This window comes from Somniosus microcephalus, chromosome 17 (assembly GCF_052327205.1).
Source record: "Somniosus microcephalus isolate GS21.2 chromosome 17, FLI_Smic_1.0, whole genome shotgun sequence".
Lineage (NCBI taxonomy): Eukaryota > Metazoa > Chordata > Chondrichthyes > Squaliformes > Somniosidae > Somniosus > Somniosus microcephalus.
The window spans coordinates 41,339,472-41,353,783 of record NC_141003.1 but is presented as its reverse complement, the minus strand read 5'-3'; the positions used below and the strand labels follow the sequence as shown (position 1 = coordinate 41,353,783).

General features: G+C 47.0%; 1 protein-coding gene across 1 annotated transcript in view; it reads right to left on the bottom strand.

Annotated features, from left to right (window-relative positions):
- The window catches only part of dyrk4 (dual-specificity tyrosine-(Y)-phosphorylation regulated kinase 4), a 190,957-nt gene that overhangs the window by 36,760 nt on the left and 139,885 nt on the right, over positions 1–14,312 (bottom strand). The window contains exons 9-11 of the mRNA XM_086010256.1: positions 14,058–14,139; positions 4,531–4,703; positions 4,384–4,444 (exon numbers count right to left, since the gene is read on the bottom strand). Coding sequence (XP_085866382.1) covers positions 4,384–4,444; positions 4,531–4,703; positions 14,058–14,139 — 316 coding nt within the window. The remainder of the gene's footprint in view (positions 1–4,383; positions 4,445–4,530; positions 4,704–14,057; positions 14,140–14,312) is intronic.

Sequence of the window (14,312 nt, the reverse complement as noted above, 5' to 3'; positions counted from 1 at the left end):
GCCTAACGAGCATGCAGAGCAGGCAAATCATGACGTCAATATTTGACACCAGCGTTGCCATTTTGGAGCTCCATGCTCCAGCTTACGCTCTCTCTTAACCTTGCACTGCTGAACACACATTCAATGGCACGAAGGGCCCCCCACCAGCGCTATTTAAAGGGATCAGAATCTACTTACTAGTTGCTGGATTATTTCTTCTGGCTGTTCCTGCAATTCTACGGGTTTTAGGTGCTTTTCCATACTTGTCTAAAGTTGCAACAGTCTTTAGGGAGTGGTCTGGCTGGTGCTGCAGTACTTTTTTGGTGACTTAAAAGCTTGTGCGCAAACCAGTTGCTTCCACACACTCGTGGCTTAGTAGGGCTTCCTCTTGGCATTGAGCATGACTGGGAGAATGAGCAGAGGCCACGCAGAGCAGGACAAGCCACAAGAAGAGGGAAGAAGCATTTCTGTGTGCCCTCCGGCGAGCTGGCACCTGCGCTATCCTTTCCTCCAGCCCTGGCTCCAGCGCACTTGTGCCCGGTGTCTCACCACATGCAGACCCCACCTCAATGTTATCCTCTAAATTATGTGCAGTGTTAGTATCTGAGTGGGTGGATGCGACTGTGCAATCGACTGATGGTGTCCCTTCATCTTCACTTTCTTCTTGCTCTTCCTCCACTGCCTGGGCAGTCTCCAGTTCTTGAGTATCTAAAATGAAAAAGGGACGAGGGAGAGAGAAGAAAGTACGAAGTGCATGCTTACACCATCTGCAGCTTGTAAGTCAGAAGAGATTGAGGGATGAGGGAGAAGTAGGATGAGAGAAGGAGGATTAGTACGCAGATACCCTCACCTTCAATCGCTTCAGCCTCGCCGGTGGCCACGGCCTCAGCAATGACTCTTCCTATAATAGCCAGCACTATCTCCTCCATGGGAGTTAAAACATGCTGGCGCACCTCTCACCCTCCCATTAATTCCTGCTGCCACTTGTGCGCCACCTTCTCCTGCAAGAAAGAGGGAAGTGTGTCAGTAAGTGTCATGCAATATGTTTGGGTGATGTGGCAGTCATGGTTAAATACCTGCCAGTGTATTCAAGCTTTGAGATGTGGATGTGAGGCTTGCAACAATGCTAAGTGTGTGAGGGTGAGGTAAAGCATATGTCTATTAGGTATGAGTCCTGATTGATAGATTGTTGGTAGGTGAGTGATGGGGGTGTAATGAATTGAGCAGTGGATGAGGCTTGGTGGTGCAGTTGGTAGGATATGGCATTTGAAGATGCATTCACTAACCTTGACAACTCGTTAAACTCGTTAATCATTAAACTTCTTCCTTCACTGCATCCAGGTCCTTGAGCATTGACCTCCGCAGCTAGCTCTTGCCACTGGCTTCTGAGCATGTGCCTGGAGGCCTCTGGCTCCCCTGAGGATACAGGACATCACTCCTTCTTTTCACCTCTTCCACCAAGACGTTCAGTGCAGCGTCCGTAAACCTTGATGCCGCTCTCTCCCATGGTCAGCCATTGTTGATTCTTCCACAGCACAATATTCAGAATTATCTCAGCACCACCACCAGCCACAATGCACCTCCCCTTTAATAGGTGCAGGCTAGCTTTAAGTAGTGCTAGGCACTAACGATATTGGGCCCCCTGCTGATGCGTTCAGCCAACGAACAACATGCTTGCTGCATGCAGAAATCATGGAAATGAGCAGGCAGCACAAAGTTGGTGTCCTGCCTGCAGTGCAATCAACGGGCGCAGGTTAATCGCGGGGTTATCCAATTTAAACCCCAGAGTGTGTTTCATGTTACGGCAAAGGCCAGTACAGTAGGAATAATGTTATGAAAGCATACTCCCGGCAGAAAGTTGTAGGGAATGCCTGCCTGCATTTCTGATATGCACTGCTGACAGGTGAGACTCCTCAACTAGAGTACAATTCCATAAATTTATTTGTAGTGCATCCCACCCAGCAGTCTGTCTGTCTGACTCACCCTCACATTCACATACAGCTGTGCCAATTAATGAGTACATTCAGCATACCCCTAGATGGCACTGTAATAGGACACTTTTGAACCTTGGAATTTAATTTTAAAATAGACACAGTGACTGATTATTCATTCAGAAATGTAAAGCTCACGAAGCACGTATCCTACTAAAAAACAATGTTTAAATAGGTGGATATAAATTCTAATTTTTTTTACAATTTGTAGGCAAATTATCTTCAACTTGTCTATAACATAGAAAGAGAAACAGGCCATTCGGCCTAACTTGCCTATCCCGATTTTTATACTCCACACGAACCTGCTCCTACTCTCTTTACCTCTTCCTATCTAGTCCTCATATCCTTCTATTCCCTTCTCCCTCAGGTATGCATCAAGCCTCCCTTAAATGTGTCAATGCAATCTGCTTTAACCACTCCATATGGCAGCAAGTTTTACATTCCCACCACTCTCTCTGTAAAGAAATTCATCCTAAATTCTTTATTTGTTCTTATAGTAATGACCCCTTGTTCTGGACTCACTCACAAGGCTCAGGTTCATTTACGATTACTAGGTCCAGCAGTGCTTCCTTCCTTGTTGGGCTACATTTTGGACCAGAAAAGACTGTTGTACACACTGTAAAAACTCCAACCCCTTCTCCCCTTTTACTCCCTTCCCCAGCCAGTTTATTTGGGAGTACAATCCCCACCACTTACACTGTGCACACTTGTCACAGACAGCCGTCTGCATTGGGCAAATGGTGCTAACCAAAGGGCATTACCATAGGCATCAATGACAAAGGCGGCACTTATACCCTATTAAGCACGCCGGCTATTTTGTCCGGTTCAGTACTTACCGATTTAAAAGCTCCACTGATTTCAGGCAACATCAGGTTTTCAAGGAGCTTCAATCAGGGGTTTGAAGCTGCCTAAAGCCTCCAACTGCCTCCAGTAGTTGTTAACAGTGCGAATAGATGATTGAAGCTACCCAAAGTTTCCATCAGCTGTTTGCACTGTTCACAATTACAGAGGGCAAGTAGCAAAGTGGAGACTTCCAAGCAGCTTTGGTTGTTATTTCATAGCATTTGTTTTACCATCCACCGCATATAGCGGGCAAATCGCATTACCACGTTCGTGACCGCCGTCCCCACCGCTTATAGCAGCCGCGTTGGTGTTCACGTGATTTGCCCCGATAAGTGACGAACAATATAATTGGTAATTCTATAAATAAAGGAAGACAAATATGCCGGAAAAAATGACCCAAGAAGTAATTTAACAGGTATCAGTGACTAGTGGCTAGATGCAACAAAAAAGTTTGTTTTTGAAGGAAATGGCACCAAAATGATCTTATTATATGAGCTCCATGTTCAAGCTGTTAAATATCTATTTTAGGTTTGCAATATCTCTTCAAAAGAGTTTTAAAGCCCGTAGGTTGATATGGGTATAAGATGTATATACCTTACTCAGAACCAGAAGAACAAAATGTTTGCTTTGCAGAGCTTTTAAAATGGTAAGGATAGAGGATTAAGTAATTAAGGTAATTGCACTTTAACAAGTTGCAAGGAGCTTATTGAGCAGCTGAGTCTGCCCGAAATAGCTGGTGCACTTAATACGTTGTAAGCGTCACCTTTGTAATTGACTTCTACGGTGATGGAAATGGTTATTGTTAATAGACGGTTGGTATAAGTGGTGGGGATTGTCGTTGAAATCCCCCATCATTACAATTGTATTGTTTTGCTCATTTCATTTAATAGGTTTGCCCACATATATCTCTCTCCTCTCCTTCCAGTAATTGGTGATCTGTAGTTTACCCCTAATCGTGTCACCTATCCCTACCTACCCTTTATCTCAATCCAACGGATTCTGCTTCTATTTCTTTGTTAGTTATGTCCTTTCTTGCTGTTGCCATTATGATATTTCTGATTAATACAGCTATGCCACCACCATTTGTTCCTTCCCTATCTTTCCTAAATACATTATAGGCTGCAATATTTAACTGTCGATCCTTTCTTGTCTGCAGCCATATTTCTGTTATCCCTATTACATCTGTTTCCTCACTTCTAATTACTGTCTCCAATTACCCTGTTCTGTTGCTGATGCTCTGTACCTTGCTGTACTGGTAATTTAATATACTCTTTTTCCATTACTCCGGCTTGATTTTAACAGGTATATTATTATTACTTCTTATAACCTTTTCTGTTCCCTGAGTATTTCTATCACCTTTATCTCCTTTTGTACTCTGACCTTTGCTCTCATCACTTATTTTTCTTATCTTTAGGTTACGATTATTTCCACCCAAACCCATAACTGTCAATAAATTGCTAAAAACAAATTATTGTCCAAGTAATTAAAAAAATATTTCAAAATATTTTGCATCATTATTGCACTTGAACTTAAAAATAAAACTTTTTCGCAATTCAATTCCAGCTCTTACCAAAAAACAAACGTTTTCTTTGTGAAGTTTGAATGATTTCTGCTGGTGGAATCCCAAATACCTTAAGGAAAAAATGTATAAATCCAGTAAGAGATAATCCAAAAAGAAATATATAATTAAAAACATGGGAACCTAATTTATTCATACCTCCATGATACAAGCCAACTGTTCCACTTCATTTTCCCCAGGAAAGAGAGGGTAACCAGTGTAGAGCTCAGCTAAGATGCAACCAAAGCTCCACATGTCGATTGCCAATCCATATTGGTGGCCCAGAATTACTTCAGGTGAGCGGTAGAATCTGCTCTGGATGTATGTGTAAACTGTTGTACAAACGTAATAGATTTTAAACATTAAAATTAAATAAAATGAATAATAAAGAATGTGCACACCCGAAGGTTCAACCCATCCCATCTCTTTACAGATGCTAACAAGCGTCCAGCAATTTCTGTTTTTAACCTATAACATATATTAACAGGTTTCCCTGGCATTGCTCATGGTGAGTCAGAGGTTTTATAAGAACAAGGGTGTTATGCCAAGTATTACCAAGGACACTGATTTCTGAGCATTGAGGGTGGCCTGTGGACTGGGAGCACAAGGAAAGGGACTGGCAAGACTTCAATGGGGTCTCAGGGTCTGGCAGTAGTTTGAGGGGCATCCCAGAATTTGGAAGCACTGGAGGGAGTGCCAGGGTTCCAGGAACAGTGGAGAGGAAGGTTATAGGCGTCTCTTTCCACAGTCCCCTTAACTACTGCCACAACCCTCTCCTGAAACCTTACAAACACAGCGCCCTCCCCCAAACAGCATAGCTGCTCACTAAGCATGATAAACACCACAGAAGATCTATATATATAAATCGGTACTTCTGTCTGTCTGTCTGTCTGTCTGTCATCGCGTGTGCGTCTGTCGGGTATGCGCTCGAAAGTTACAGGGCGTACCTACGCGCGCGTTACCTCCAAAGAAAGCTTACGCTTCCGAGACGGTTTTAAGCGTATTTACGTTTCGGCCGGGCTAAAATCGCGCGCGCGGTATCCCAAAAACCTTCAACGTTCCGCTCATTAGCATCTCATTATCCACTCATTAGCGACAGAGTGACCTCAAGGTTGACCAATCGTACGGCGGCTTGCGTCCGCGTGCGGCCGGGCCAATCGGTGCGTGTGTTGCCGGGCCTTATCGTTCTGAACCGAGGTGAGTCGCCGCCATCTTGATTCCAAACTTTTCCTTTCTTTTTCCCGCTTTCTGCGTCTTTAAAAAAAACGTTGCTTTTAAAACACATATTGTTTATTAAAAAAATGATTTAGAAACAAATTAACTTATCTAATCTCATTAATTTTCCTACCTTTCCCCATTTTTCCAGGTAGGCCTCGAAGCCTCGGCTTCTCCTTCGTACCCACGCCCGCGCTAGGCACCTCCCAGCCCCACTTGAAGGCTGGAGGGCCGAGCCTCAGCCCAGCGCCGCTAGGGTGCGCGCGCAGCAGGAGCTGAGACGCGGCGTCTCTCTCTGGCTCGGCCGCGGGGCGGGGCTTGCTGAGCGCCAAGCGTCACCCTGGCAACCGGCCCCCCGGCCGTCTCGCACAGCCGCAATCGGCGGTCTTCAGCTCGGGGGGGGAATGGGGGGGCGCGACCCTCGGGGGGGGGGGGCCGCGACCCTCTGCGGGGGCCGCGACCCACGGGGGGGGGCCGCCAAGCGTCACCCTGGCAACCGGCCCCCCGGCTGTCTCGCACAGCCGCAATCGGCGGTCTTCACCTCGGGGGGGGGGGGCCGCGACCCTCGGGGGGGGCGACCTTCGGGGGGGGCGCGACCCTCTGCGGGGGCCGCGACCCTCGGGGGGGGGGGGCGCGACCCTCGGGGGGGGGGCCGCGATCCTCGGGGGGGGCCGCGACCCTCGGGGGGGGGGGACGTGACCCTCGGGGGGGGGACGCGACCCTCGGGGGGGGGACGCGACCCTCGGGGGGGGGGGTGCGACGCGACCCTCGGGGGGGGGTGGACGCGACCCTCGGGGGGGGGTGGCCGTGACCCTCGGGGGGGGCCCCCGCCCTCCCTCGCCCCCCGCCCCCCCCATCCCCTCCCCCCCCGCGACCCCCCCCTCCCCTTCCCCCCTTCCCTTCCCCCCCTTCCCTCCCCCCTTCCCTTCCCCCCTCCCCCCTTCCCTGCCCTCCCTTCCCCCCTCCCCTTCCCCCCCGCCCTCCCTTCCCCCTCCCTCCCCCCTCCCTCCCTCCCCCCCTCCCTCCCTCCCTCCCCCCCCCCCCAGTCGCTCTCTCTCTCTCTCTTCCAACAACAACATGCCCTCGAAAAAGCCTCGGCACCGCCGGGCACTTCAGCTAGTTTCCTTATAAAACATATGGGTAGATTTCTCTCTACCCTCTGCCTGGAGAAATCGGCATTCCCCAGGCAGGGACAGGAGGAAAATGGGGTGTATACCAATGTTTCCTGTAAGCTGCACGGCCGCACAGCAATCTGCAAGGTCCCACGCAGGCCGCTCACCGGCTTTTCCATTGTAATTACCGCGCATGCGCAGAAATTTAAAGGGATCGTGCATTAAATGAAACAGACCGCGCAGAACAAAGCACAGCTTACAGGAACATTGGTGTAGACCCATTGGGCTGGATTTTGTCAATGGGGACGTGATGGAGGCGGGACTCCCACTTTTTGGGTTGTAGTCCCGCCTCCATCGATTTGTGGCCAACCCACGCGATTTTCCCTTGATTGACCTTGTTGGGCCTGCCCAGTGGGCTCAGCAGGCCAATTAAGGGACACCCGGTTACAGGTGACGTCAGGGATTGACATTTCATCTGTCGAGAGCTTTTAAGAACATAAGAAATAGGAGCAGGAGTAGGCCAATCGGCTCCTCGAGCCTGCTCCGCCATTCAATAAGATCATGGCTGATCTGATCCTAACCGCCAATCTACTATCACAGAACCATCTCCTGAATCTAACAGAATTAGACACACGAAATAGGAGCAGGATCAGGCTACACGGCCCCTGGGCCCGCTCCGCTACCCACAGGGCCATGACCGATCCGAACCTAGACTCATGTCCAAATTCCTGCCCGCTCCCCATAATCCTTTATTCCCTTTACTTCTAGGAAACTGTCTATTTCTGTTTTAAATTTATGTAATGATGTAGCTTCTACAGCTTTTTGGGGCAGCATATTCCATGGACCTACCACCCTCTGAGTGAAGTAGTTCCTCCTCATCTCAGTTTTGAAAGAGCAGCCCCTTATTCTAAGACTATGCCCCCTAGTTCTAGTTTCACCCATCATCGGGAACATCCTCCCCGCATCTACCCGATCCAACCCCTTCACAATCTTATATGTTTCAATAAGATCGCCTCTCATTCTTCTGAACTCCAATGAGTAGAGTCCCAATCTACTCAACCTCTCCTCATATGTCCATCCCCTCATCCCCGGGATTAACCGAGTGAACCTTCTTGTACTGACTCGAGAGTAAGTATGTCTTTTCTTAAGTATGGACACCAAAACTGTATGCAGTATTCCAGGTGCGGTCTCACCAATACCTTGTACAACTGAAGCAATACCTCCCTATTTTTATATTCTATCCCCCTAGCAATGAAAGCCAACATTCCATTGGCCTTCTTAATCACTTGCTGCACCTGCATACTACCCTTTTGAGTTTCGTGCACCAGGACCCCCAGATCCCTTTGTAGTTCAGTACTTTCCAGTTTCTTGCCATTAAGATAATAACTTGCTCTACGATTTTTCCTGCCAAAGTGCATAACCTCACACTTTCCAGTATTGTATTCCATCTGCCAAATCTCTGCCCACTTACTTAGCCTGTCTATGTCCCCTTGCAGGTTTTTTATGTCCTCCTCACTCACTACTTTCCCTCCCATCTTAGTATCATCTGCAAACTTTGATATGTTACACTCGGTCCCCTCCTCCAAATCGTTAATATAGATTGTAAAGAGTTGGGGACCCAGCACTGACCTCTGTGGAACACCACTAGTTACTGACTGCCAGTCCGAGAATGAACCATTTATCCCAACTCTCTGCCTTCTGTTAGATAGCCAATCCTCTATCCATGCCAGAATATTACCCCCAATCCCGTGATTTTTTATCTTAAGCAATAATCTTTTGTGTGGCACCTTGTCAAATGCCTTTTGGAAGTCTAAATACACTACGTCCACTGGTTCCCCTTTATCCACCCTATATGTTACTTCCTCAAAGAACTCCAGCAAATTTGTCAAACATGACTTCCCCTTCATAAAACCATGCTGACTTTGTCCTATTAAATTATGATTATCCAAATGTCCTGTTACTGTCTCCTTAATAATGGACTCCAATATTTTACCTACCACAGATGTTAGGCTAACCGGTCTATAGTTTCCAGCCTTCTGTCTACTGCCCTTTTTAAATAAGGGCGTTACATTAGCAGTTTTCCAGTCTGCCGGGACCTTTGCTGAGTCCAGGGAGTTTTGGAAAATTATTACCAATGCATCCACAATCCCTACCGCCACTTCCCTCAAGACCCTAGGATGTAAGCCATCAGGTCCAGGGGATTTATCCGCCTTGAGTCCCATTATTTTACCGAGTACCACTTCCTTAGTGATTTTGATCATGTTTAGCTCCTCCCCCCCATAGCCCCCTGTTTGTCCAGTGTTGGGATATTCTTAGTGTCTTCTAATGTAAAGACTGATACAAAATATTCATTCAGTGTTTTTGCCATCTCCATATTTCCCACCATTAATTTCCTGGTCTCATCCTCTAAGGGACCAACATTTACTTTAGTCACCCTTTTTCTTTTTATATAACTATAAAAACTCTTACTATCTGTTTTTATATTTTTTGCTAATTTACTTTCATAATCTATCTTCCCTTTCTTAATCAATCTTTTTGTTATTTTTTGCTGTCTTTTAAAGTTTTCCCAATCCTCTATCCTCCCACTAGATTTGGCTACCTTATATGCCCTTGTTTTTAGTCAAATACTATCCTTAATTTCTTTACTTAGCCACGGATGGCTGTCTTTTCTTTTACACCCTTTTCTTCTCAGTGGAATATATATTTTTTGGAAGTTGTAAAATAACTCCTTAAATGTACACCATTGATCATGTATCGTCTTACCCTTTAATCTATTTTCCCAATCCACTCTACTCAATTCCGCTCTCATACCTTCATAGTCTCCTTTATTCAAGCTTAGCACGCTTGTTTGAGATCCAACCTTCTCACCCTCTAATTGAATATGGAATTCAACCATGTTATGGTCACTCATTCCAAGGGGATCCTTTACTAGGACATTTTAAATTAATCCTGTCTCATTACACAGGACCAGATCTAAGGTTGCTTGCCCCCTGGTCGGTTCAGTTACATACTGCTCAAGAAACCTATCCCTAATACACTCAATGAACTCATCCTCAAGGCAGCCCTGCCCAATTTGATTTGTCCAATTAATATGATAGTTAAAATCCCCCATAATTATAGATGCTCCCTTATTACAAGCCTCAACTATTTCCTGATTGATACTCCGTCCGAGTTGCAACTGTTCGGAGGCCTATAGACTACGCCCACTAGTGTTTTTTTCCCCTTATTATTCCTTACCTCCACCCAAACTGTTTCATTATCCTGATCTTTTGACCCAATATCATTTCTCAGTATTACAGTGATTCCTTCCTTTATTAACATAGCCACCCCACCTCCCCTTCCTTCCTGCCTGTCCTTCCTGATTGTTAAATAACCTGGTACGTTTAATTCCCAGGCATTGTCACCCTGCAGCCATGTTTCTGTAATGGCCACAAGATCATACCCATATGTAGTTATTTGTGCCATTAACTCATCTATTTTGTTACGAATGCTACGTGCATTCAGATAGAGAACTTTCAAATATGTTTTGTGACACTTAGTTCCTGCTTTTGCCCTTTTTATTACTTTACCTTTTACTCCATACCTTCTGCCCCTTCCTGACACGCTCTGGTTTTTAATTTCCCCACTGCTACCTAAGTCTATGACCTTCTCTGTTGTCATTTTTATTATTTGCTCTCTAGGAACCTCCCCCCCACTAGTTAGTTTAAAGCCCTCTCTACAGCCCTAGTTATATGATCTGCCAGGACTCTAGTCCCAGCACTGGCCAAGTGAAGCCCGTCCCAACGGAACAGCTCCCTCCTGCCCCAGTACTGGTGCCAGTGTCCCAGGAAGCAAAACCCATTTCTCCCACACCAGTCTTTGAGCCACGCATTTAACTCTCTAATTTTATTTGTCCTAGCCAAATTCGCTCATGGCTCAGGTGATTATTACCCTTGAGGTTCTGTTTTTTAATTTGACCCCTAGCTGCTCATACTCCTTTAACAGAACCGGCTTCCTAGTCCTATCTACGTCGTTTGTGTCAACATGGACCACGACAACTGGATCCACCCCCTCCCACTGCAAGTTTTTTTCCAGCCCAGAGGAGATGTCCTTAACCCTGGCACCGGGTAGGCAACACAGCCTTTGGGACTCTCGCTCTCGGCTGCAGAGAACTCTATCTATCCCCCTAATAATACTATCCCCTACCACTACAACATTTCTATTTACTCCCCCCTCTTGAATGGCCCCCCGTTCCACGGTGCTGTGGCCAGGTTGCTCATCCTCCCTGCAGTCCCTGCTCCTGTCCCCACAGGGAGTAAGAACCTCGAACCTGTTGGTCAAGAGCAAGGGCTGCGGCTCCTCCAGCTCTACCTCCTGGATCCCCGTACCTGCCTCACTCGTAGTTACACCGTCCTGTCCCTGACCATGGGCTACATCTGAATTACTTAACTTCATAGGTGTGACCACCTCCTGATACACAGAGTCCAGGTACTTCTCCCCCTCCCTGATGTGTCGCAGTGTCTGAAGCTCAGACTCCAGCTCATCAACACGGAGCTGGAGTTCCTGTAGCAGCAGACACTTGTCACAGACGTAATCACCGTGAGCCTCAATGGGGTTCACTGGCTCCCACATCTCGCAACAGTAACACATCACCTGCTCCATTCTATGTAATTAATTAAATTTTTTATTGTTAGTTATGGACACCCTCGGCCCGATTTTAGATGCTAGTATCCCCTTTAATTAATTGGATTTAAATTAAATCAATCCCTCTAGTTACACCAGTTAAATGGTTTGCCAACAGTCATTCTGCACCAGAAAGGCCTTGGTACACCACAGCAACCGTAAAAACTATAAACCACAGACTTAAAGTTTTAAAACGAGAGAAATACTCCAACCAATCACCTACCTGTTTTGTGGTGATGTCACACCTTGAATACTTTTGTCCTCTCTCCTTGCCTGAGATTGGAGATTGGTATGCCTACCTGAGCCTCTGGGGCCTCTTGTAGTCGCTCTGCCGCGCTGCTCCGCCTCCACCCGCTGCCGATGCCGCACTGAGGTCTACCTGAGCCTCTGGGGCCTCTTGTAGTCGCTCTGCCGCGCTGCTCCGCCTCCACCCGCTGCCGATGCCGCACTGAGGCCTACCTGAGCCTCTGGGGCCTCTTGTAGTCGCTCTGCCACGCTGCTCCGCCTTCCACCCGCTGCCGATGCCGCACTGAGGCCTACCTGAGCCTCTGGGGCCTCTTGTAGTCGCTCTGCCGCGCTGCTCTGCCTCCACCCGCTGCCGATGCCGCACTGAGGCCTACCTGAGCCTCTGGGGCCTCTTGTAGTCGCTCTGCCGCGCTGCTCCGCCTCCACCCGCTGCCGCTGCCGATGCCGCACTGAGGCCTACCTCAGCCTCTGGGGCCTCTTGTAGTCGCTCTGCCGCACTGCTCCGCCTCCACCTGCTGCCGATGCCGCACTGAGGCCTACCTGAGCCTCAGATGAAATATCAGCATTTGACAGCTCTGTGAAGCTGTCAAACACTGACAATCTGACTTCTAACTTGAGTCCTTCTCCACAGACTCAGTTAGAAATCTCTCCAGAACAGAAAGCAGAATGCTGCAACTTTTGACAGTTCGCGGCCATTCTGCTTTCTGTGTCGGTGAGATGAGGGACCCCCGAGACCTGAAGGAAGGAAGCCTGCATTAGTAAGTAAAGGTAAGTAAAACTTATTTAAACACTTTACACACACCAAACACACTTACCTCTGCACACATGCACCCATCACTCACCTGAACACCGGACATCTTGAACCCTCCAAGCCCTTCAGCCCAACGGTCCGCCTCGCTAACTTGGCGTGCTTTGGAGCCGTTGGGAAGCCCACACTTCAGGGTTAAAAATAGGGATTAGGCCAAAAACTGCCTGTTAACTACCTGTTAACAGGCAGTTAATTGGCATTAATCCCCTTCCCGCCTCGGGGAGGCGGCTCCCAGCACAGGTCGGGTACCCACCTTCCGGGAAACAGGCACAAAGGCGGGTTGGGGGCGGGAAGGGTTCGTGCCCCCTGATTCTGCAATTTTCTCCCCACTCTCGCCTCCAAACCCGCCTCCACGGGGCTTGGAAAATCCAGCTCATTATGTCAGGTCTCTGCCTACAATGCACTGCCCCAGGATTTTCGAGGACTATCTGAGTGGTTGTAACTGGGCTTGTGCCTGTAGTAGGTGGAGGCCCAGCATAGCTATGACAATGAGGTTGGAGAGGGTGTTCCTGGCACCCCACCCCACCTCCTGATATTTCCTCTCTTAATGCTCATTTTGGTACCCCAGTGGAGCAGTGCCTATGAAGAACTGGCACAAGGGCCTGCTGCCAGATTGCCACAGAACAGAAGGTCTGCAGGGGTCCTGGAGCAGGCTGATGAAATTACAGGCAAGTCTCAAAATTCTTACTGAACCTCCACTCCTAGGATGATCAATAGGCCTCAAGTGCACTTGCAGTTCCTTGTGTTTTTTAGGCATAACGCCCAAGAGGAGGTGGGCCTGGATGTGGACTTTGGTCCGGCATGAGGAAGGAAGAACAGAGACAAGCTCTGCTGCTTCCCCTCAGGTTTACAATTGCCCTCACATTTCCTCATGGCTTTTCAGGTGCACAGCAATAAAGTAAAATCTCCCCTAGTATATCTCTTTATCTTCGGAGAAATGTGTGTGTCTCTCCAATGATCATTTATATTGTTTTCTTTTCACATACTGTGATGTTGAAACAAGCACCTTATATTGCAGTAATAACACTATTCAAATGTCAGGAGTAATGCTTTACTGTCATTTTAAGCCATTTGACTAAGTACTTCTAAACACAAATAAAAGGCAATAAACATTTTATTCTGCTCATACTGTTTTTATTTTTCCAATTTTTTTTCCTTCTGCATTCTTTCTCTTTTTTAAACTTTACTTTTATTTCTATCTAATGTACCCTATTCCACCCATTTGATCTCTTGAAACTGGCAAAACAAAAATGAATCTTTGAAAATAAATGCTTTATTTACCTTCTTTTCTCTGCCACGTAGCAGCCACTGTCTATTTTGGAAGTGTGTCCTATGTAGCAAACAACTGAACTCTGATTGGGTGAAAACCAACTCCAGAGGCTGTTTCCACCACCCTTCCTCCCCTACCTAGCCAGTTGAGGCCAGAAATTGTGAAGAGTAATACAGTCACATTATTGATGTGACCAGCTCTCCCGTTAACCCTTTAACATGATCTTCTTACATTAAATGGAGTGCTGCTCCAGGTATACAAGCTGTTTTGCCCATAGTGTAGGCTGCTAGATGGCTCCCAAATGATGGCGAGTCCGTGCACACCAAAGTACAAGAAGAATGCATAAAATGAAAGGTATTTTATCTGTACAAACCTTTTTGATTCTCAAAGCAGCTTGATCCAAAGTCAATTACTTTGATTAATCCTTGTCCTTTGGGGCAAAGTAATATGTTCTCCTAGCAAAAAGAATAAACAAATTATTATATTACATAATAATATGTTCTTCTGGTACAGAATATAATATATTCAAAAAGGTGGACTGTCCCAGTGTAATTGCCAAGCAATCACCAGGGAACTAGTTATAATTATAGTAGTCTATGTATATATGGTTCTTCAATGTTTTTATGTT